The 24,362-nt window shown below is 33.7% G+C and overlaps 3 protein-coding genes and 1 non-coding gene across 6 annotated transcripts in view; 2 read left to right on the top strand and 2 right to left on the bottom strand.

The window, feature by feature from the left end:
• Positions 1–206: 206 nt before the first annotated feature.
• Positions 207–9,137, bottom strand: LOC132562533 (spermatogenesis-associated protein 6-like). 3 transcript variants are annotated; one of them, XM_060227279.1, is made up of 12 exons: positions 9,053–9,137; positions 8,431–8,568; positions 8,154–8,202; positions 7,642–7,814; positions 7,353–7,451; positions 7,062–7,111; positions 5,004–5,106; positions 3,940–4,054; positions 3,645–3,770; positions 2,938–3,131; positions 2,370–2,458; positions 207–531 (listed from the first exon to the last, which is right to left on the bottom strand). In XM_060227279.1, exons 1-12 carry the CDS (start codon positions 9,098–9,100, stop codon positions 393–395), a joined length of 1,323 nt encoding a protein of 440 aa, XP_060083262.1. In that variant the 5' UTR covers positions 9,101–9,137; the 3' UTR covers positions 207–392. The 3 variants fall into 3 exon arrangements, with proteins under 3 accessions (XP_060083262.1, XP_060083261.1, XP_060083263.1); XM_060227278.1 differs by having other exon boundaries at positions 5,004–5,184; XM_060227280.1 differs by having other exon boundaries at positions 457–531; positions 2,328–2,458; positions 5,004–5,184.
• Positions 9,138–9,459: 322 nt separating this feature from the next.
• LOC132562528 (protein FAM32A-like) lies at positions 9,460–14,042 on the top strand. Its single transcript, XM_060227273.1, has 4 exons — positions 9,460–9,550; positions 10,574–10,727; positions 12,090–12,143; positions 13,400–14,042. Exons 1-4 carry the CDS (start codon positions 9,480–9,482, stop codon positions 13,466–13,468), a joined length of 348 nt encoding a protein of 115 aa, XP_060083256.1. The 5' UTR covers positions 9,460–9,479; the 3' UTR covers positions 13,469–14,042.
• A 1,571-nt stretch (positions 14,043–15,613) lies between these two features.
• The window catches only part of LOC132562532 (uncharacterized), a 35,703-nt gene continuing 26,954 nt past the window's right edge, over positions 15,614–24,362 (bottom strand). The window contains exons 20-22 of the mRNA XM_060227277.1: positions 22,564–22,742; positions 22,222–22,399; positions 15,614–21,611 (exon numbers count right to left, since the gene is read on the bottom strand). Of these exons, the coding sequence (XP_060083260.1) occupies positions 21,280–21,611; positions 22,222–22,399; positions 22,564–22,742 (689 nt within the window). The 3' untranslated portion in view covers positions 15,614–21,279. The remainder of the gene's footprint in view (positions 21,612–22,221; positions 22,400–22,563; positions 22,743–24,362) is intronic.
• LOC132562538 (U6atac minor spliceosomal RNA) lies at positions 23,301–23,422 on the top strand. The gene has a single exon (XR_009554761.1). It is a non-coding gene; the product is annotated as a U6atac minor spliceosomal RNA (small nuclear RNA).

The raw sequence follows: 24,362 nt of genomic DNA on the forward strand, positions 1-24,362 counted from the left end.
AACTCTTTAATCAATTAATGGCAGATGTAATAACTAAAATTATTTCATGAAAGGACAAACAAAATCAATAAATATTTGATTAAATACCATAAATACTTAACATCAATATCTAAAAATAATCAAATATTACTGTAAGTCACAATATTGATGAGTAATTTATTTTTGCAAAATTTCAATATATCATTTATAACAGAAGAGTTGTTTCGATGTAAGTTTTTGAAATTCTTGAATAATTTTTGTAGTGTATATGGGTATTTTTTGCATGAAATTACTACAGAAATAAAGTGCTCCCAAAAATTGTTGAGGTACAGTAACAATATCACAGAGATTGGTTGACACTGGTCTCTAACGGCAGTATATGCTGACCACTGACACTAAATCCTCTCCAGCTATTAATATGCATTCTTATACATCTTCTGATATGATGAGCTCAGGGTATCATTGAAAACTTGTCGGTGGGACTTGGCTGTAAATTGAGCTGCTTTATCTGTCCAGTATTTCCCGTTGTCCAGGTGTACGTAGGCTTGTGGACTGTAACATAATCATCAAATGTTTATATTTCTACTGCATCATCAGCAGTTGACATGAATGTCTGACATAGCCTCAAGACCTGAGAACTTTACAGTTATGTTTTAAAGATAGAGAATAACCCAACAGTTCAATTATAATCTTACGGGACTTATTACCTGGTTATTAGTTTCTGGTCCTATGAGACTAGAAGTATTTCCCACAGACAAAACAGATGAAATTCTATAGATGCAAATCGAGCATAAAAGAACAAAATCTATTAACATATCTGCTATTGCCTGCAATGGTAAATACAGATCTATGGAGCCAAGGTTGATAAAAAAAATCTCGGTTAATGAAGGGTCCTAACTCTGTATAAAATGGGCACTTTATTATCAAAAATTTACTTGTATCTCAGGTTGAAATTACTCTAATCTGTGATAATAAACATCTCAACACCATCCCAAAAGAAACACACAAAATTAGGTCTTATGATTAGAGGATCTGATAACATTCAGCAACAACACTGACATTTCACGAGATTACATGTATGCCATTTTGCACACAGCTAAGTGCTTTAATCCTTGATAAAGCTGTATCCTGGGAGTCTTACCCTGCTTTAACTACAAGTACAGTCTTATTGTGTAAGGAAACCACTGACTCCGTAGGCATAAAAATCATAAAATTATAAGAGTGATACATATATGTATAAAGATTAATAAGCCAATAATCTAGGCATTATGCCATGCATAATCACAAACATACCTGATACCCCAACAACAATTATAGCAAACAACATCTCAACATAAACAGCCACTAGATTTCTAAAGTCAAAATATCTAAATTTAGTCTAAATTCTACACATAAATAAGATAAAGAATAGAAAAATAAGAACAGCAGAACTGCAGATAAGATTCTATATTAAAGAGAAAAGACATTTTTGACGGATTTGAAACAGAAAACCAAGACAACATGGAAGTGATTTACTTTGGGGTTTATCTGGCTTCATGTTAGTAAACTTTTATCAAGGTGTGGTGTGATTTATCTGGCTTCATGTTAGTAAACTTTTATCAAGGTGTGGTGTGATTTATCTGGCTTCATGTTAGTAAACTTTTGTCAAGGTGTGGTGTGATTTATCTGGCTTCATGTTAGTAAACTTTTGTCAAGGTGTGGTGTGATTTATCTGGCTTCATGTTAGTAAACTTTTGTCAAGGTGTGGTGTGATTTGGTCAGCTTTCCATATCTAACTCTGCTAGTCAACAATTAGTGGATTTTAACCAAGCTTGGTTAGGAGTGTCCTTAGGTCAAAGGACTCCACAATATACATTATGTATAATCAGAGGGATGGACACGAGTCTCACAAAGGAAGTAGAGGTATTTCTTCAGAGTAGATTCAAATAATTTTACTAGGACTTTGTTTAACCCTACTACCTATCTGTCTAGTTTATCACAAGGAAACAATTCAGATGTTCACTAATGTCCATAGACATATGCGCCCACCATCAGCCCCATAGTTCAGCTTGGTGCGGTAGTCTTAATGTGTGGGACATTACATGGTGGAAAGTCCCACAATTTCACCATTTATCATTATGCAATTGCTAGGCCTTAAGATACAGTTTAACTCCATCTTAAATCGCTCTGAAGATCATTGGTAACAGGGAAATAAATTATCAATTATAATGAAAACAATTTGATGAAAATGCTTAAATATTTCAGGCGGTTGTTACACACTTGAACTCTTCGGTTAGACACATATAAAAGACAACAAAGTTTCCTCCCTAAGACCGACAACACAAAACATTACAAGGAGTGATATGTACATGTAAGCTAGGAGCATCCCACAGCTGGACTGCTAATAATACCTCCGACTCTTCACAATGGTTGTGTCAATTTCTAAGTCATCCAACGAGTTCCTAGATAGAGATCTGTAAGGAGAGTATCTCCTGGGAACCTGTTAAGGCAAAGTATTAGATTCCAATAAATAACTGTAAACATGTCTCTGTGTTTTTAACAAGCATGACAATGTCATTGCTTAAATTATACACATAATTTGTTTGAATTGAATTTCAGAATCTAAACACTGGCTTTTTTGAGGAATTTCTCTGCATAAGTTAAGGAAATAGAAAAAAAATATTACAACATAATGAGCTGGCTTGTCACTTATATTATGTTTGTTAAATAATGAAAGTTACATCAGTCTAGACAATGGTAAAAGCTTAAACCAAACATAAATTATGCAAGCAAAATTTGAATTTCCTTTAAAGTTTCTGCTGCTATGTTAATGCTGGATTCCAACATTATCAGGGACTTAAGGAAATTCAACAGATATAAACAGATTTACCACCAAACATGGGCTTATTGCCACATAAATATGATATGTTGGAGTACTCAGAAATTATTTAACACATAGTGTGTATAGCTACTACTTACAGGAGATACACTCCTCAAGATCTCACGACTCCTCCTTAAACTCTCCTGGACCCTCCGTTCAATCCTCTCTGCAGGCGATAGGCCACTGTATCTCTCACGCAAGGAAGAGCGATACAGGAGAGGGCTGGGGGAACGTGACCTTGGAGGAATGTAAAGGTCATCGACAGAACGGGTTAAGGCGGCAACTTCAGCATCTGTTGAGGAATGAAAATGTATCAAAAAACTCCAAATGGTAAACAAACTAATATTTTATTTCATTATTCATCAAAATGAACAACACTCTGATACTGATACTCTATTCTATATGGTCTCACTAATGCAACACAAAGATGATAATAACTAGTATTTACTGTAACAGAAAGATAACTTATCCCAGAGGTACTCGCTCTCGTCATCACTTGGGACAAATCGTGATTGATAGACAGGACAATTTATCCTGGTGGTACTCGCTCTCGTCATCACTTGGGACAAATCGTGATTGATAGACAGGACAACTTATCCTGGTGGTACTCGCTCTCGTCATCACTTGGGACAAATCGTGATTGATAGACAGGACAATTTATCTTGGTGGTACTCGCTCTCATCATCACTTGGGACAAATCGTGATTGATAGACAGGACAACTTATCCTGGTGGTACTCACTCTCATCATCACTTGGGAAAAATCGTGATTAAAAGACAGGGACAACTAATCCTGGAGATACTCACCCTCGTCATCACTTGGGACAAATCGTGATTGATAGACAGGGATTGGGTCATCACCAGCTTCCCTCAGCACCTTTTTCAAACGGTATTTGTTTAAGCTGGGATAGGAGGCATAATCGCTGTAATATTCTGAAAAGAAATGGCATGACAGTACTGTTTACCATTCTCGAACAAATTCATCAGATAGGGTGATCATTTCCATATATACTGAGTCTTCAAACCAGAGATATTTTGAAATTCAGAAACTATATTAAATTGTTTTAAATGTAAAATGAAAATATGTGAAGTCACATTCTACCTGTGTCTGACAAGGCACTACGGGGTCTGCTGCTCGAGCGCTTGGCCTTTTTCTTGCCTTTTTTTTGTTTAGGTCCTCCAGCTCCAGGAGTTCGACCAATCAAGCTTTTCTCCAACTGTAAAACACAATAGATCAGAGATTATAAACCGTTCTATTTAATATGTTTACTAAAACAGCATAGCAATTTTCTGTATTGAATATTTCAACTATAATCCCTGTTGAATATCACTATTAACAATGACCTCTGTTGAATACATCAATAGTAACAATGACCTCTGTTGAATACATCACTAGTAACAATGACCTCTGTTGAATATCACTGGTAACAATGACCTCTGTTGAATATCACTAGTAACAGTGACCTCTGTTGAATACATCACTAGTAACAATGACCTCTGTTGAATATCACTGGTAACAATGACCTCTGTTGAATACATCACTAGTAACAATGACCTCTGTTGAATATCACTATTAACAATGACCTCTGTTGAATACATCACTAGTAACAATGACCTCTGTTGAATACATCACTAGTAACAATGACCTCTGTTGAATATCACTGGTAACCATGACCTCTGTTGAATATCACTGGTAACCATGACCTCTGTTGAATATCACTAGTAACAGTGACCTCTGTTGAATAAATCACTAGTAACAATGACCTCTGTTGAATATCACTGGTAACAATGACCTCTGTTGAATACATCACTAGTAACAATGACCTCTGTTGAATATCACTGGTAACAATGACCTCTGTTGAATACATCACTAGTAACAATGACCTCTGTTGAATATCACTGGTAACCATGACCTCTGTTGAATATCACTGGTAACCATGACCTCTGTTGAATATCACTAGTAACAGTGACCTCTGTTGAATAAATCACTAGTAACAATGACCTCTGTTGAATATCACTGGTAACAATGACCTCTGTTGAATACATCACTAGTAACAATGACCTCTGTTGAATATATCCCTAGTGCTGATGATTTCAAAAAGCATCCAACAACATATCAAACTGTGGTCTTATTTTATAGTTTATTCTAGTTTTAAAGCTACTAACATGTCTGACAACAAAGGGTGGTCGTCCAACACAGCTGGAACTTGACGGGCGTTTACTGGTTCCTACTTGCTCTAGTTTCTTCCTAAACACAGGAGACGGAGACCTAGAACGAAAAACAGAGGCAACTGTTGGCTTGTGGTAGTTTTTCAGGTCCTCTTCAGCATCTACTTCCACGAATGTCCTACAGGGAGGTAAAAAGAACAGCCCAGTCAGTTAGACAAATGATGTGTACAGAAAGGAAAGTTGTATATCACATCATAGAAGAAATATGAATCAAGAGAAAAGAAGATATACCATCTACAGAAAGTACTAAAGTTATACAAACTAAAATAGAAGTTGTAAGGGTATATTTGTATCATTATTGTATTATTGAGTAAACCATCATTACGAAAAGTAGTAAGGACCATAACTAATACCTTTGAAATACAAAAGTAAAAAAGGATATGCAAGGATATAGAAACATGACTAAACAAATCTTTGAGAAGTAACTATTACAAAATGTTACTACATAAAGTATAGGATAAAATCTGAAATCATCCACTACAAGCAGAGTTACATGTCACCTTGGCAAATTAGTTAGTGCATGTATAAGAGTATCTGGCCCTCACATTTCTCAGATCAACTTTACAGATAGTCCTTTCATATAACATAAATTTTACTTTTGAGGTACAGAAAAAATCCTTATATAAATAACATAATGTTCCCTACTTACCATTGTATATAGGTGAAGGAAAAACTGAGGAAGTGCGGGGAATATTTAGGGTACAACAGTATACAATATTAGGATCAGATAGTTTGTGAGGATAGAGTACAGTTGTTTGATGGTATATACAGGACATGTTAAAATTTCCTTGTTAAGTTCCCATATCACTTTTATAATATGGGAGAATTAGTATGTGTTTTATCACCTAGGTTGAAAGCCACATAAATCTTGAAGTTAACACATGAAAAGGCTGAAACATCACACGACAAGGTCGATGACATCACATGACAAGGTTGATGACATCACATGACATGATATTTATGGCCAGGAACATCATGTGACAGTTACACTGTCTTTTGTATGGCTGGTGGATTTCGCATGACTGCGGCAAGTTCACCAAACAAGAAACATATGTGTAAAAACAAAGAAAAAAAAGCAAAAATGATATAGAAAAGCAAAAGCAAGATAGCTCTGATACACGAACACATTGATAACAGATGAAAGAAATGATAAATTTCTAAAATTAAGGATGTATTACAGTGACTGAGCTGGGTTTTGTAGGTTGTGTAACATAACAAGCATTGAATAATTACTACTAAATTACAGAAATCACATGAATTCATAATATTAACCTTATCAATTGAATTTCAAAATTGATATGATGACGTTTTCATTGAATTTATAAAGATGTATCAAATTTTGATATTTTTTTTTAAACTGATTCAATAATTTTCAAAATATAAAATAAACTATTTATATTACATAAGATAGCTACAGAAAACACAACATGTGTATGAATTGTTATAACGGTACATATTAAAACATGAACAGTAGGTATACTATGATTCAGAACACATGTACCAGGAGTTTCTTTACCACACAATAAACCAAGTAAGTTTGAAAAGCAAATAGACAACTTTAAAATTGATAAATATAAAATATGAATAAGCTATCAAGAAAGATCTCTCCTTGGAAATTATTTCAGTATTACACCATTGTTATACACCATTTAATCATGTTCCTTTAAACACATTTCCTACACAAACATCATGCTGTACCATGGGTACAAACTATAATTATATAAAGTATAGACTAGAACAACAAGGAACATTAATTTCATCAAACAACTTCCCATCCCATATAACTTCCCAACGGTGTACTCCTCTGCTGCTATATATAAAAAGGTCGCCTTAAATTTTGAAATGTCAGAGAAGCCAAAAAAATTTTTTTTTTTAAGTTTTTTTTTTTTTTTTAAACCAGATCAAACCGAGATAAAGTGAACTGCTTCTATACCAAAGTTAGCATGTACATAACAACAAAGTTTAATCTCACACACGCAAATATGGATGACAAACCTCATGGAGTTTCTTGAGCTTGGTCGAGATCTGGAACGCCTCCTTGATTTCTGTGTGAAATAGATGAGTATATGTACTTATCAAACACTCAAAAAAAAAATGGAAAGAAAATCCTTTGCCATGAAATGTGGTTCAGTTGAATATTTACCAACATGATTATGTACTTAACTTTGAATATATCTTCATAGTCCAGGTAGGTTGAAGGAATGTTTAAACAGATTGCAGTAAGTAAAATATTAAGATCAAGAAAGTATAATTAACTGGATTTCTGTATAATCTAATGCTTATTACCCTTTCATCCATCAAAGCATCCTCCAAGGCATCAAGTTCAGGGGACAGAGACTCAGAAATGTTGGTCACAGTGATAAACTCTAGCTTAGGTGCAATTCCCTGTGTTACAACAAGTGAAGAAATTAAAGGAACATTCTTAACAGTTTACTGCTATTTACTTAATCTTACAAAACAAATTATAATGAATAAACATCTACAAAAAAAATTAATTCAAACTTTAATCACAACAAAAATACAAGAGAAATTCTTTGTAATATGTTTTGCTAGTACTGAGGAATATCTTACTCACAGGGAAGTCCAAGGTGCGAGCTAGGAGCAATTCTCTAGTGTTAGAGGCATAAGCAGGTGCTAATGTTGGATATGGAAACAGGAAGTCACGAGCATTGGAAGAATAGGAAGCTAGGCGAGTAGCACCATCACAATCGTCACGTAATTGTAGAAGTTCTATTATCACCAGTTCATCTGCAAAAAATGGTTTCACAGTTCTAATTCACATTCAAAATATGTAATGTATTTTTGTTTTTGTTCTGTTAAAAAGACTGAATTGTCATAATGACTGAATATTACCAGTCATTATATGTTATCTATATGGATCTGATGAAAAAATACTTGCATTTATTGACTTGAGTCTAATAATATATACTATAAAACCATAAAGGGCAACAAAAACACCACAGACAGTCAAAGATGTTGGGGAAAATGTTCTCATATACATTATTGATCCCAACCACAAATCTAAGACTACATCATGTGACATATTTTTCACATGTTAAAGATGACATTAAATGTTTAAGGTATTACCTTCCAAGTAATCAGCCACTGATGAAGGGTCTAATGCTGTGTAGTAGGTCTGAAGTCAAATGAGTGAAACAAAAAATGCTGAATTGTTTACCATCTAAATAAAATGTGTATGAAAAATATCTTACCATGAACAATTTAATAAAATCAATAATAACAATAAAATATTAGATACTTGTTTTATGCAAATGTGAAGCTTATTAATATAACATATGATATAATGAATTGACTGTTTTTTAGACAAATTGATCACAGTGTCAATGATAATGATTACACTTACTTTATCAAAGAGCAATTCTTCCTTTATGAATAAGGGGAAAATTGAAGGAACAAGATTGGTGGTTCTATATTCCCCAAACATACAAATACTGAGGTAGACATCTTCTCGACTACTTAACCATACTCCTGGGGCAGTCACCTGTTTGAAAAAACATCACAAGTTTCGTCCTGTATTGTAGTCTTTGTTATTATACAATTTATATAAATATTAAGTAAAACTTCCATTTTGACCGTTTTCCCGTTCCCATGGCTATTAAGTGGCTTGATTATATTCTTGTATCATTTATGCTCCATTGATATGATGATATGCATCAACCTGTTGCATATTAGTTCTTTTAAAGAGGGAAACTGCTTATGGTCTTCAAAGTTGTATATCTTATGATATGTCAAAAATACTTCTCACAAATTTGTTGCGACATAAACATTAGAAATTATATATCAAAATGTGTAAATATTGCAGTAAGAATTGTTACCAAAACAGGAATTGTACTACTAGAAACGGTAGCAGTGTTAAGCGGGTCTTTTAAGTAAACAAGACACGACATGTCCTTTGGTATTGTTCTTCGAAACAGTACTTTACCTTATTTACTAATACGTTTTCATATAAAAATAAGTTTACTTACCGCTCTGATTTTAAGATCCACCCGACATCTCATAGCCCTTCGTGGCATGATTGCAATTACGGAGGTAGAAAACGATTTCTAATTAAACTGAACCACACTGACACCACACAAGTCAGGAACCAACCCCAGCACAAGGCCCTCCGATGTCAGGGACGCTTTACGTCAGCAACCAGACAAGGGGAGGTAATAAACAATTAGGGCATTTATCAAATGAAATAAATTAAAGCATTCCGTATTAAAAACATACAAAATGCAATAAGACAAACGTAATAAGTATAAAAAAAGATCCAAGGAATTAAAGACTTGTTATCATTTTTTAATAATTCATATCAAAGTAATTAAGGAATGCTCCCTTCATTGGATTATCAATACTGCTAGATGGCGCTATCATGAGACGACTTCCTGTTTATGTTTAGGAGAGACGAGAATGTCGGAGTATGATTCTGTATCTCGTAGTTCTCTGAAGCTTAAAGGCGTTTCAGATCATAAAGTGAAGAAGTAAGTTGGCACTGATTATCATTTTGATGTTGAGTAGTGGCGAGATAAAACAACAGACATTTATCTGGAATGTAAACAACCTGAGAAATACCCAGTCATCTGCGGGGATGCACTGTAACTTACTCGGTCCTCTCACTCTCTGAACTCGGACACATAGGTGTACGAGCTGGTCATCAAGTACTGTTTAAAATAACTGGTCGAAATGGCATACACACAATAAATGGTCAAATACTTGTTTTAAATTTCATTTTGAAAAAATAACATTCGATGATTTTTGTTCAATTTGTTCCAATATTCAATAAACCATACACTGTACATCGGTGTAATCTAATTGACAGTCAAGAGTAAAATCACGGAAGGTAAGTGAATCTACTTACCTGTGTTTATTCTGATTCGGGGTTTCATTGTCATCAATGGCAATATTAAATAGTGATATGGTTTTTTTTTCAAAAGTAGACGACATACTTAAGAAAGTTTCGTTTGCAAATGTAGCTTATCACATAAATGTCTCAGCCTGTGAATGAAAAGGTGCCTTTTTGTCCAATTATTAAAAAGAAAACAACCCTTTTGGACTTGTCTGTACACAAAGATATCCAAGGATATTCCTAGACTGTGTCTTTTTTCCCATTATGCAGTTGGATAGCATTCTTGGTTCTCCTTGGCTGTCAAGCTTATCGCTATACCATCCTCTTGGTTATCTTGCGATAATTTCTGGATTACACGTGCAGTGCTCCTTTTGGCACTGACCAATGAGAATAAGTGACACCAAAAAATCACCAAACCTGATGTAGACTGAAACTCTTAAACTGCATTTAATAAATGTGTATATATTTTAAAAAGATAGAAATGTTTACCAGTACACAGGGGGATATTTTGTAATTGTCAATGTTTATCACAACATAATCTGGGTTTTAAAATCAATGCTGCATATTACTGAACATTTTTAGAAGACATTTGCCTTAAAACAAACAGTAGATAAATAACCCTCCACCCTTTTTTTTCCCAAAAAATTGGTTATTTTAGGAAGAAGAAAAAGAAGGATAAAGAACGAGAAGCTATGAAAATGTATGAACAGGTCTCTAACTCAAAGTCATCAGAAGAAGATGGAAAGAAGATGAAGACCATGGATAAACGGACAAAGGCAGAACAAGCTTTTGACAGAGCAAGAGAAAAGAGGGTAAGCTGATCGACTTCAAATCTTATCTCCTTGGAACATCTCTTTACATCTGCAATTGAAATAAATGTTTCCATACAATGGGACTGCCACTTAAACTCCTGCTGCTAATTTCAAGATAATATCAAATTCTATATCGGTATGTCAAGTGTCAAATAGAAAATCACAAATTGTAGTACAGACTTTATTGTCCATTTATGTTATACACTTGATAATTGTGTACAAACATGCTTATTTTTCTTATCACTTCCTCCTCATTCTTATAATCAATTACCGGGTAATATGTTTTTAGGTCACTTGAGACAAAGTCTCATGGTTACCTATTGCAATCACCTTTGTCAGGCATCATGTGTCTGTAAGCAATTTAACATTTTCAACTCCTTCTCAGACACTCCTTAATAAATTTCAATACAATATCGAAATTTTACATTGCCTAAGATGAACCAAAATAGTGAATTATACGGTCCACACTACACAGGGGCCTGAGAGGCGGGCAACAAGGGTCAAATTGACTCAAATTTCAAAACACAGGGGGATATTTTGTTATTGTCAATGTTTATCACAACATAATCTGGGTTTTAAAATCAATGCTGCATATTACTGAACATTTTAGAAGACTTTTGCCTTAAAACAAACAGTAGATAAATAACCCAATACCCAGATATGGTAGAATCAAGTGCTCTTCATTGATGGAAGCATCTTAAGGTGCTTTACCAAAATTGTGAATTTAATGGCTATAGGGTCTCACATTTCCTCATGGGATTGGGGTCAAGTTTACTGTAGTTTATATTGGAAAAATAGCTTTTTGAGATGATTAGTTTAATTTCCATTGGAAATATTTCAGACTTTGTTAGAAATATTAGCGAAGGAAGTTGGTTTTTAATGATATGCCCATATTGATCTTGGTTGACTCTCAGGGGCTGATGGGTGGGGCCAGAAGGAGTCAAATTGGCTCAGATTTCAAACATTTTTTTCTCAACACCCAGATATGGTAAAATCAAATGCTCTTCATCGATGGAATCACCTTAAGGTGCTAAATGGGTCTCACATTTCTTCCCCAGGTGGATGTAAACTTTACTTTAAATTTTAATAGAAAAATTGCTTTTTTGAGGATAATGTTGTTTACTTCCTACTGGAAAGAATTATTGGTATAGTATTACAGTTTTGATGGTATGCATGTATTGAAACTGGCTTACTATCATCAAGGTCATAATTTCTTTTTCATGACACTTAAGAGCTACTTATCCTTAATATTGCTTATCTCAGGTGACCCTCAAGTCTGCTTGGCCTATTGTTTGATATAAACACAATATTGATAATAGTTTGTTAAATCTGAATGCATTCTTTATTTTCATGTAATTGCAGGAAGCAGAATTGATTGTAGAAAAAGCCAGTAAAACTCACAAAGAACGAATCATGGTAGGTTTGAATTACATGTATTGTATGTTGTATATGTATATACCAACAGATGCAATTCTAGAAATAATTTTCAACATATTTTCCAAATATGATTAAAACCATTCCTTGATCCCTGCTCCTGTTTCACAAACTTCAGTCTGTTTTGTAGTGAAACTTTTGAAACAAGAGCATGGACAGAGAAATGAGTTTAATCAGATTGCTTTTTCTCCATATATACCAGCTCATGCAGATTGCCATCTGTGAAGTAGGTTAAGTGAAAAACTTTTTTTACTGAAAAAAGGATAATTTTTCATAGCTTTTCAAGTTTGAAAATAATTTCTTTCACGAGTGGAAATCATTTTTTTCATATTAGAAAATAGAGAACTTCTAAAGATGAATGCAGACTGCTTATATCTGTTGAAACCCTGTGAAAATAGGAATATAATTTGGAGGTTTTTCTTCGGTAGAGTTTTGCTTCAAATTAATTTGAACTGCCAATACATTTTATTTTAGAACATTTTAGATGTATTCATAAAAAAAACTGCTGTGTATATTATACACTAGTGCACACACTATTATAAAAAGGGAGGAGGAGAGAGAAAAAAAAGTGATATTATCACTAGAGATAGCATGCAACACCATCCCTATTGACTGATCATATCTGGATATGAAGATAATTTACAAGAGAAAGGTTTATTTTAGTACCCACTTTACAGCAAAAAGACAATACCATCTTCACATCATTAACTGTTGTATATTGGTAATGTTAATACATTATCTTCACCATCTTCACATCATTAACTGTTGTATATTGGTAATGTTAATACATTATCTTCACCATCTTCACATCATTAACTGTTGTATATTGGTAATGTTAATACATTATCTTCACCATCTTCACATCATTAACTGTTGTATATTGGTAATGTTAATACATTATCTTCACCATCTTCACATCATTAACTGTTGTATATTGGTAATGTTAATACATTATCTTCACCATCTTCACATCATTAACTGTTGTATATTGGTAATGTTAATACATTATCTTCACCATCTTCACATCATTAACTGTTGTATATTGGTAATGTTAATACATTATGTTCACCATCTTCACATCATTAACTGTTGTATATTGGTAATGTTAATACATTATCTTCTAGATAACATTACAATAAAACTAATTTCTGTTGTAATACACAACTTTGTGTCCTGTATATCATAGATATTTTATGTAACAGGAAGCATCATTTCAAATACCTTCATTTATTTTTCAGTTATTCAACAGTCATTTGGATGCAATGACAGAGCATTTTGATATTCCAAAAGTGAGTTGGACAAAGTGATGTGTATTGTGTGATTGGACAAAGAGACAATTTCATCTGTACACACATGATGATACTTTCATATGGAATCTCCTGGCTTATGTGGAAACCAGTTTTTGGACAGACAAGCCTCCGATAGCTCATGTTATTGGCAATATGTCAATAACATTGTGAACTTTCTGTGCATGACTGAACAGACATTGTCTAGTAGAAAGAAGTACTTCCATGGAAATATGAAAAATGAAAAGCTGCAACATTTTTTAAAATTGCATTTAGTCACTGCATATAAAATTTTAGCATCAAAGAAAAAGGACCGTATTTCTTGGGAGATATTGTTTTATTTCGATTGCTTTTCCAAGTTTTTTTAATCGGGATATGCTGAAGGTTATGGAACGAACAACTGATAAAATGCTAGATATCTCTGTATTGTTCTGATTTATAAGGCTGAGGGTTTTAACATTTGCTCTTAAAAATCTTACTATTTTAATTTTAACAAGGAGGATGAAGGTGCCTTTGTTACAATACAAGCACTTAAAATAATGTGATTGAAAATTATCATAAAAGTGATGTTCTGTAATAAAGTAAAGGCACATTGTTTGTTGTTCTGTCAATTCATGTAATATATTAAAACAAAGAGAAATTATGATATTCTTAACAGACTTCATCAGAAATATGTTGAATGTTTATGCTACAAAAAAAAAAGATGGAAACCACACATTACATAGTGAAGATATATGGCATAATCTTTGTCATTAATGTACAGATCATTTTTTTAATTTGCCCATAACAAAATCATATAAACAAGAATCCTACATAATGACTGCAGATGATGTGTCTAACCAAATGTGAGTGTCGTTTAATATGACTTTAGAGGTGGATGTGAGGCTACTCTATATAAAGTGGTTCTGCAGAATATCTTGTCATTCTCAAGATCAATTAGTTCATAAGGTTTCATCAGAATGGAGAATAATGAAAATCATTGACCGATGGAGAAACCGGCAACATGACTTAAAGAGTTCTGTCATATTTTGTCAACTTGAAATCAAATGACCTCTGAAGCTGATGGAGCAGTAATTAAAGTCACTTCTGCTGCATCACTGCAGAGAAACAACATGCAATCCCAGGATTGATCCTGGTGCCCATAATTGTATGTTATCAGTTTTATGTAAGGTGGATCTTTTCCCTTTTTTCACTCTTCTTTCCTCTTTTTCGTTCTTAACTATTTCTAACATTGACAGCCAAGTTGATGAAACCAGCGTACAAAACTCCAGAATGATCTGTCAAGTACTCTCTGTGAAATAATTAATTTGATGTTTCAAATTTAAGGATGGATTGTTTGTTCATTTTGTTTTTGCACAACATGACAACTAGATGTGAAACATGAGATGGAGAAATCCATCAATTACTTCTCAAGTGGTAAATTATAACTATCAAAAATAATGATGGTCTCCTGTTGGCCATTTTTTCTTATCATTCTCAAAAAGCACATTGCACAAGGGACCAAGGGATCAGCATATATATAGAATTTTAGAAATATCCACCTATAGCTCACAAGAAAATCAATAAAAACCATGACTTCAAAATCAAAGATGGCTGTATGTCAATGATTTTATTTCTCTGATTAGTCTCAAAATAAATATGGCACAATTAAGGACCAAGGCATCCAATATTTCAAATTTAAAAGAGATCCATTAAGCAACTACTTTCAAAGAAAAAGTGATAACCTTCTTTTGTCAAAATCCATGAAGGCTGCCTGTCAGTGCTTTTGTTTTTCAGATCAATATCAAAATCAATAGTGCACAACTACCAGGGATCAAGAGAAATTAGAGAAAGAACAACCTAGAACTTCTGCTGGAGCATTGCCAGCAATCTTTCATGGTCAAAATTCAAGATAGCACCCTGTCAGCCATTTTGTTTTATATATTCCAATATTAGATAGGTACAGCTATGGACCAAAGGAAACCTCCTTATGAAATTGAAGATTTGTCCATCCAGTACTTCTCCAGAAACAGTGATAACAAAAGTTATATACTATAGTACGGACAGACAAATGACTGATGCAGGCAACTGAAATAGCCAACCAACTGAGAGTGGTGCGCTGAAAAACTTGTAAATACATAGAACTTCCTGCTACAAATAAAGAGAACAACAATGTTAATAGTAATGAATCTTTATTCCTTTCTTTTCACAAAAATCAAGGAAATAACTTTGAATGTTTAACAATCAAAATACTCTGTAAACAACCTCACACAATAAACAATAATCTCTATCAATGACAAGTTATTTTCATTTCAAATTAGGTTAATGAGTTCAAGAATGGATTTCACAGTTCTAACTTCATATTACAGAAATTACTGACTCACAGAAGACTAAATAATTTTTATCTTAATAGTCGTTTTCACATATAGAATGTACCCTGATGATATAATGTATTAGTTTCCTACAAAGGACTTTCTCTCCCAGTTCTACAAATGATACGATGAGATTCTTGATTGGCACTTTGTACATCAGTGTGTCAAGACTGATTCCTTTATTGTCACCAACTAATTGTTAAATTCTTTACGTAAATATCTGTGTAGGTTACTAAAATTGTGTGACATTCCCAGTTATATTCTTAAGTCATTTTCTAGAACAAATTGGTAAGAAAAGTAAAAATGATGTAAGAACTGTGGAAATCAACATTTTAATCACTGGAAAACCATACTCTTACAAAACAATGAAAGTTGGGTAAAATGTCTGTTGTTCTAGTAACACTAACATTGTTGATCAGTGATGAGAAAAATATTATGGTTGAAATAATGTAAATTTAACCAGTAATAAATAAAAACTAGAGCCATTGATTGTACCCAAATATTTATCACTTGAGTTTATGAGTAAGCTAATACACCAACAAATGTGCTTTTTTTTTCTTCAAATATTGATAAGTTTGAAATAACCACACATTTGACTTCCCATTGAGACTCTTATCAAACACAGTTTTCTCCCTTTATGTAATTATAAGACCAATGGCTACACTTGTCAAGTACCGGTACACAAATTTTAACAGGAAACATTTTTCTGTATTAATATCTAATGTACAAGTATCTTCTGGGCAACAACAACCCCTCCCTCCCCTAAAACACCAACTACTGTAATGCTTCTTCTACTCCCTGATCTAGACATATGGGACATCCTTGGGTGTCCTCGGCACTTACCATTTGTGTATACATGTACATATATCATATGAGCAGGAAGCAGATCAATGCCAGCACCTTTAATGAATGTACACGTATTATATGCTTACATCAATCTGTCTAACATAGTTAAGATAATTCCAAACGTCCCTTTTTAACTAAACATTTCTTTTTTACATTAAACAATATACTCACTGATATTGGATGTTTTATATTTGTGAAACAAGTGAATATTCTGACATAACACAAAGGGTAGAATGAGATTACCATGAGATGAGTATTTCATCTCAAATGTTAACAAAGAGCATTATAAAAAAAAAAAAAATTTAACAAGTACAGATTTTGAGCATCTTACCCTTGCTTCATGGATGTTAATCCATACCCCCACCCTACTGAGAAAATGTGGAGCGACATTCATCAATATCTATGCTTTTTACTTCAGAAAATCATCATTTGTTATCAATATGTTTTTGTAGCATTAGTGGTTCAGACGGGGCAGTGGCAATGCACTTGCGTTTCACCGATCTGGGGTTTAATTCCCAGAATGGATGTGAAAAGGTATAAGTTCACCTGCCCGACCATGTGGGTTTTCACTGGGTTCTCCAAATTCTTCCCACAGTAAGACCTTTAGCAAGCTTCCAACTGAGCCAAAAACAGTGGCTAATAGAAGTTGAATTAAATTTTGTAACATAAGTTTCCAAAAATCTGTACCATCAGTCAAGCATATGGTAAAGATTGTGTTTAGGTCATATTCTGCTGAAAACTCTATGGAAGTGCCAAGTCATGAAGTCAGCAAGCAAATTAGAGATTTTTATATCTATTGATCTCTGCTAATTGGTACAGGCAGTTAGATGTTGATATTTTCACTGGTTTATATGCTGCACTTTTGTAACAAATCAAATTTAAAGCAAAAAACTGTTCATTGTTGTTTAAATCTAATGAAAATTTGACCTTCAACACAGCGTACCAGTAAACCAGAGGGATATGATCTTATTTTCGTTAGATTGGTATTTTTAAATCTGCTTGAATTTCCACATGATTTCGAAACTTTGAATCATTTCTAATCAAAAGCTGTTTTTGTTAGTGTATTCAACAGCAGTTGAAATATACAATCAAACAAAACTAAATGATCTGTTGAAGAATTAACAGAATTCTATACGGTTCACTAACAAGGAATTTATATCACAATATTAACCAATGAAAAATCCAGTTATAACATTGTCAATATACATATGAACAATTACCTTGACCTTCATGGGATTAACTAGAGTATATTGATTTACAAGCTTCAAATTACTGGCACTTAAAAATATGAATACTAAATATTTGTAACTCATAATAGCAGCACTAGAATAAATATCAAATTATATAAATCTAAAATGACATTGAAACACACCTATAATCATTAAGTCTACTCATTTGTAAGATAATGACCATGCATATATGGTATTCACATATCTGTTGAATTACAAGAACATTTTCCCACCCCAAGGATGAGACTGAGAATTCTAACCCAAACAGAGAGATTGAGAAATGTCTAGCCTGAACTTTCACTTTGTTATACATTTTAAGAATTTTACCTTTTCTGTTTCACCCTTAAGGTGGGGAACAATTATTCATTGTCACCTGATAAATACAACTACATGTAGATATAAGTTATGTATAGAACTTTGCCCAATGCTTCACTCAGGTCATTGCAACCAAGCAACAAAACAAAAAATACAAACAAAAAACAAACCAAAAAGATTGACACATTTACATATATCATATATATCTACTAGTAACTCTTTTAATTCAAGAAAGAAAAAAATATCATCAATTATCTTCTGCAGAAGAAATATACTTCATGGAGGATTCTGTTTTTACATGTCAAAGGTCATCAATAATCCATACTTCTGGTTTGGCATGTGGCCTACTATTGACATCCTAAGTACTCGGAACTCCTCGGGTGTGCTTCACACTCGAGGAGTCCCGAGTGACATCCTAAGGCATTGTGGACAAGGATTTTCTGGATAGGTTAAAAGAAGGATACTCTGACAGTAGTGGGAGAACTTCTGTAATGCCCAGTAACTCCAGGCCCCTCATGTTACCACAATATGTCCATATTAGATAAGCCTCATTCAGCTGACCCCTTTACAATAAATGTAAACTTTACATACAACTGTTACAAACCTGGACGGAAATTAAATTACAGAGTAAAAAAACAATTAAAGTTAAAAAAAAATTGGATGTATACATAACAAACAATGAGATGTATATTGAGAACAAATTGCCTTTCTTTTTTTGTTTGCAAACTTTTACAATAAATAAATTCAATCTGCTTTGATAACCAACAATTTCCAATTTGTAGCATATGGTTTTAACAGATGATAATAAACAGCGTGTATGAGATAGAGTACAATGTAATATATAATGTTTAGATATATATAGCAATAAAAAGCATGAAATAGTAAAAATACAGTAGATATAACAGATCTTTATAAAATGTCATCAGATAATGTGTAAATATATTATCATGGAAATAATAATCCCTTACAGCAATTACAAAGCAGTGCTCATGTATGTATCCTGTAATTAGTCCAAGGGGCCACAACACTACTTCTCACTCAAAGTCAGGAGTGGGTTTATTACAATAAGCCCAATGCATTACCACTGACTCCAAAGTCAGGAGTGGCTTATTGCACGACAACAAGTCAGGGGTGGGGTGAGGGAAGTCAAGGATGTGTCGGAGGAATGATGTGGGGCAAAAAATACATTTGACACAAATTTTGTCTGGGCTTCTTTGAGGGCAATAAAACATTATCTTTGAATCAAAGTCAGAGGATTAGATTATTACAATGTGTTTCCCCCGGGAAGAACTTCCTTCTATCTCCTGTAATAAGCATACGCATGGTTAAAATCATATCCAGATTTCATTTTCATGCAAAGGGTCTATTCTTTACTATGATTCAGAGATTCTGTGATAGCCTCCTGGACATATTGCAGAATAAATTAAGCAATTCAAAGCTAGCAAAATAAACCATCAATACAATACCTAGCTATTTTTTATCATAAGCTCCAATTTTTAAGGATTCATGATCTTCAAAATAAAACTAGGGTGAATTTCAGAAATTGTTTAAATGATCTAAGTACCCAAATATCTGAGGACAATATACATCAAGCTTTCAATAGCAGAGCCATATAAATATCAAAATCCAAATATCACAGATAGCTTCTTATACATATTTCATACCTAGAGAGAACTTCCCATCACTTCTTCACGACAGATGGTGATAACCTTATCTCTATACCAAATAATTCCTCCAGACTATTCCAGAAATACAAATAAGATATAAGGAGCAGGGAGACAATCATTTGTGATTACAGAGTACTTTGTCCTGGAGGCCATTCCTTTTGCCCTAAGGTTCACCAAACAAATGTAAACCATTTCTTTTATTCTAAAGTCCATCAAAAAATGTAAACCATTCTCTTTGTCCTAAGGTCTATCAAACAATTGTATAAAATTCCTTTTGTCTTAATGTCTATCAAACAACTGTAAACCATTTCTTGTGTTGTGACTTTTTAATGAATAATTACATCAGAGAAGAATTTCTCTTCTGAACAGGTTCTATATCTATCCGATGTCAACAGCATCACACATCACAAATTCTATGTTCCATCTTTCTCACAAACTAAACAAAATCCCAATAATAAGCAGATAAAGGAGAAGAGAGAGATACAACCTTACTGCTATTCATGACAATGACCAAAACCTGAACCTTGAGGGCACTGGGCACAGCTGTGACCACAAATAGAACATTAAATATGTTTTACCTGGAATAGCCTAAAGTAACACTTGGAAAAGTTATGTACTAAAAATAAAGCCTCCTCTAGACATTGAAGATAATTTTCATAGAAATTTATAAAATAAAAGATAATAGGAACTAACAATCACTCTTCCTTGAAAACTAATATCCCTCATAGTTTATAGACAGATCAAAGTGACATTGTAAAGGTAATGAGATTCAAACCTACACTGTGTTAATACATTATACAATGTTAATGACTGACATCTCACTCAAAAAGATGTGAATATGTCAGAAAACAGTAACCTTCATTGGAGGATTTTCTCCTAGCCTGAATGTGCATTCACGTTGCTGAAAATTTATACACTTTTTGTTGTTGTGTTGTGAAATCCCTGAAATGTAAAATAACAACATGGTGTCTTGTGACCATGGTGTTTGGTCAAACACTTCAGTACTACTTGTGACAGCTAACATTCTTACACAGATACATGTAACCTCTCTAAATCCAGACATCAAACTCTCTCATGTAGAGAAAACAAAAATAACCATAAACCTGTATATAATTCATTTATCCCTCGTATCCTGGTATCTCAAGGATCCTGATATCTCTTCATAATCAGACAAAGCAGTTTGAATACAAGCAGCTCTTCCAAACACTGTCATACAACACACAACAAGTAACAGGTGTATGAGCTTGTGGCTAGAATTAATAGATGATATAACGGATATGATCAGTCACAACATATGTCTCAATACTGACAATCATTGAAGATACGTCTATTATGTTGGCCCTCTCTAATGGTAAATACCTGTGTTTTGTACATAGTGAAGTGACAATGAATATATACATAATGAAGTGTATCTGTCAGTGACATCATAAAATGGTACACACCCCACACTTGGTGACTGTGACCTGTTGTGGGGTGGGATAGTCTGCTTGGGTAACCATGGAGACTGGGATGGGGTAGGGATGGTGAATGCTGGCTTGCTCCAGATTGTTGTTGAGGGAGTTGTCTATACTTTCCATGCTGGATAGACTTGAAGATTCGTGATGGATTTGGTTACTTTCCTTGCTACTTATGATTGTCTCCGTGTCATAATACTTTGTGAGGTCTGGGTTGGCATAGTTCATCACTCGTTGGATTATCTCCCTGTATTTGTCGTTGAGGTCACCATGGATACCAGTTCCTCCATGTCCTCCGACACCTGTAAGGGAGATTGTTGCTGTGGTTACTGGTGAATATCAAATAACACAGAGCAAACCACAGTACATTTATGTACATCAGCTTCATATAATTTTCCACCCTTTATTATTTCAAAACAATTTTTCCTGCCGATGAATTTATCCTATCCCTCAGACACTTTAATGAAGAGTTGTGATAGAGTTAGAGGAACTGGAGAAATCTTATTTCTCACCAATCCAGGTTATATTAAGTATCCCGTTCAAACATTAATAAAACAAAAGAAAATAATCCCCTTTACTGCAATTTTCAACCGACAGGTAACAAACCCCAGTAACTGACACCAGCTAGATATACAATGAGAAAATCAATTTTAATAAACTTCTAACAATTTTGGCCAGATATCACAGATGATAATATCAGAATGGGAAACAGTAATTCCTGAATATGAATATAACTCTAGTTTGATAATAAAATTTCACATATCTTTAATGATTATATAAATAATGAATTTTTTACTATAAATTGAAAATACATATATACAAAAATGTTATACATTAAAAGTTTGAATTCAAACAATAATAATTCCTGATAAAGGAGATGACAGAGATCAAATATGATCTGTTGTTGTGTACCTTTCATATCTATGTAGACAAGCTGTGAGAAGATCAGAGACATTCCTCCTGGAGGCGGCCAGGGTACTGATTCAAACATCACAGGGATGATGGGCTTGGCCAATAGGTCTGCCAGACTGAGCTCTCGATTACAGTGGTGAGACACGACATACTTTGGAGACACACAGGAAAGCACCACCTAGTCAACACAAGACAGGGCTTTACACAATTCAGTTCTCAATCACATTAATATCTTGCCGATGAAGTAAACCTGCCCAGATATACATTAAATATTACACAACAGACAAATATAACAAACCATTGCTATATACCAAGTGAACTTTATCTTAATTGCAGACATACCTTTGAGTTTCTGATTCCCTCATCTATCTTGATGTTAAGCTGGTCACCTCCTCCCATCTGACCAATGTCCATCCAACAGGACAATCCAACCTTCTCCAGTCGGTCTCGCAGTGCCTTCACCTCATCCTGGCAGTCCCACTGGTAGCTGATGAACACTTGGGGTGGGTCCTGAGTCGATTCTAGTGGAAACATAAGTTGTACAAGAGGTTAGATACAGGAAAAGTACATTAATGAGAATGATGCAGGTATGAGAGAAATAATTAAGATAAATACAATCATGACCATTTTCAGATTCTGGAAAACACCACAAAAAAACATAATGTCAGATTTGAAAAAAAAAGGAAATTCTGATGTACCTTTATTTCAAAAGGATTATTTCATTTTAAAATCATTCATCTAATTTGGGAACTTAATAGATAGTATTAATATTTAACTATGTACAGAGTTCACAGAGTTCAAGGGAGACAACTCTCATTTCATTTTTTTCATAATTCTACCCACAAAATGTAACAAAAATGATAATTATCATAAACACCATGATAACTAGATTAAAATAAGCTTCATAACAATACATAGTTTAAAATTTCTTATTGCTTTGTGATAAATGAAAACCTCTGATTACGTAAAGAAAATTTACATTGATGCATAAAAATTAGATATGTAAATAATCCATACCATTACCAGAATGTCCCCTATAAGCAAGGTGTATATATACAAGAATGTACCCCTATACTGTTGTGTTGTAAGAAAGGAGAGAAGGTTAGCACTCCCCTTGATAAGGACGGAAGGGACCCTTGTGGTCTATACAACACATATAAGGCACTTGTCTCCTTACTTTGGAGACAGGTCTTTATTTTCAAAAAGCAGAAACACTGCTGGTTTCCCTGTGAGATTTCTAACATATGGTTCAGCAATAACACCTCTTTATCAATCATAAATAAATTGGACTTTTCCAGTCTGCAATTGGGGACATTTTATTACAGTGAATCAATGTTTATCGTTTGCAGGAAATTCAAAAACTGTACATTTCCATGATACAGTCATTAATCATGGAATAATTCTGTGTCCCCTGTACATACCAAAAAAATAGCAGCATTTCCATTCCTTTTAAAATGTTACACATAGGGGCAATTCGATTCTAATGTAATAATCCTAATATCAATTTGAAAGCAAGGTATCATAATTACAGAATATGAAAAGTAGGAGTGGGAGATAAATACCAAAGGGGTGGATATGCATGACAATCTAAATAGTTATATCTCATAATTGCCTGTTTTATTCAGCGAATATATCCATGTACAAACCGCAATATCCATGTTTATTGCCTTGACATCAGAATAAGGTAATGAAATGACATCACATAATTGTAGATTACATTGTGACATAGCAATGGTGACCATAAATATAGAGCCGAGAGGACTTCAATTGTGACATGGAGAGGTATGTTTTTATAGCTCTTTAACAAACTCTGATCATATTACAAGGATTTGAATTTCATTTCCAGTTCATAGATGATTCTAAAATTTGTCACAAATTTTTCATTTTAACTTGCTAAAGGCTCGCTTAAATAAAAACAAAAAGTTTTGTTTCAGAATATACACAAGTACTTGACAATGTTCTAAAATTATTTGAAATATGAAAATTACAAAATCTATTATAGCTAGAGGCTGGTGCATCTCTTCATATAACTTTTTAAAATTTTTGCTTCTGATCACTTTGGATTTTTCTTTTGATCACTTTGGATTTTCCTCAGTTGCCTCCAAGGCTTCAAACTTTAGGTCCTTAACATCACTGAAGAG

This window comes from Ylistrum balloti, unplaced genomic scaffold, assembly GCF_031769215.1.
Source record: "Ylistrum balloti isolate Yb309-2 unplaced genomic scaffold, AGI_CSIRO_Ybal_v1 Utg371442, whole genome shotgun sequence".
In the NCBI taxonomy this organism is placed as follows: domain Eukaryota; kingdom Metazoa; phylum Mollusca; class Bivalvia; order Pectinida; family Pectinidae; genus Ylistrum; species Ylistrum balloti.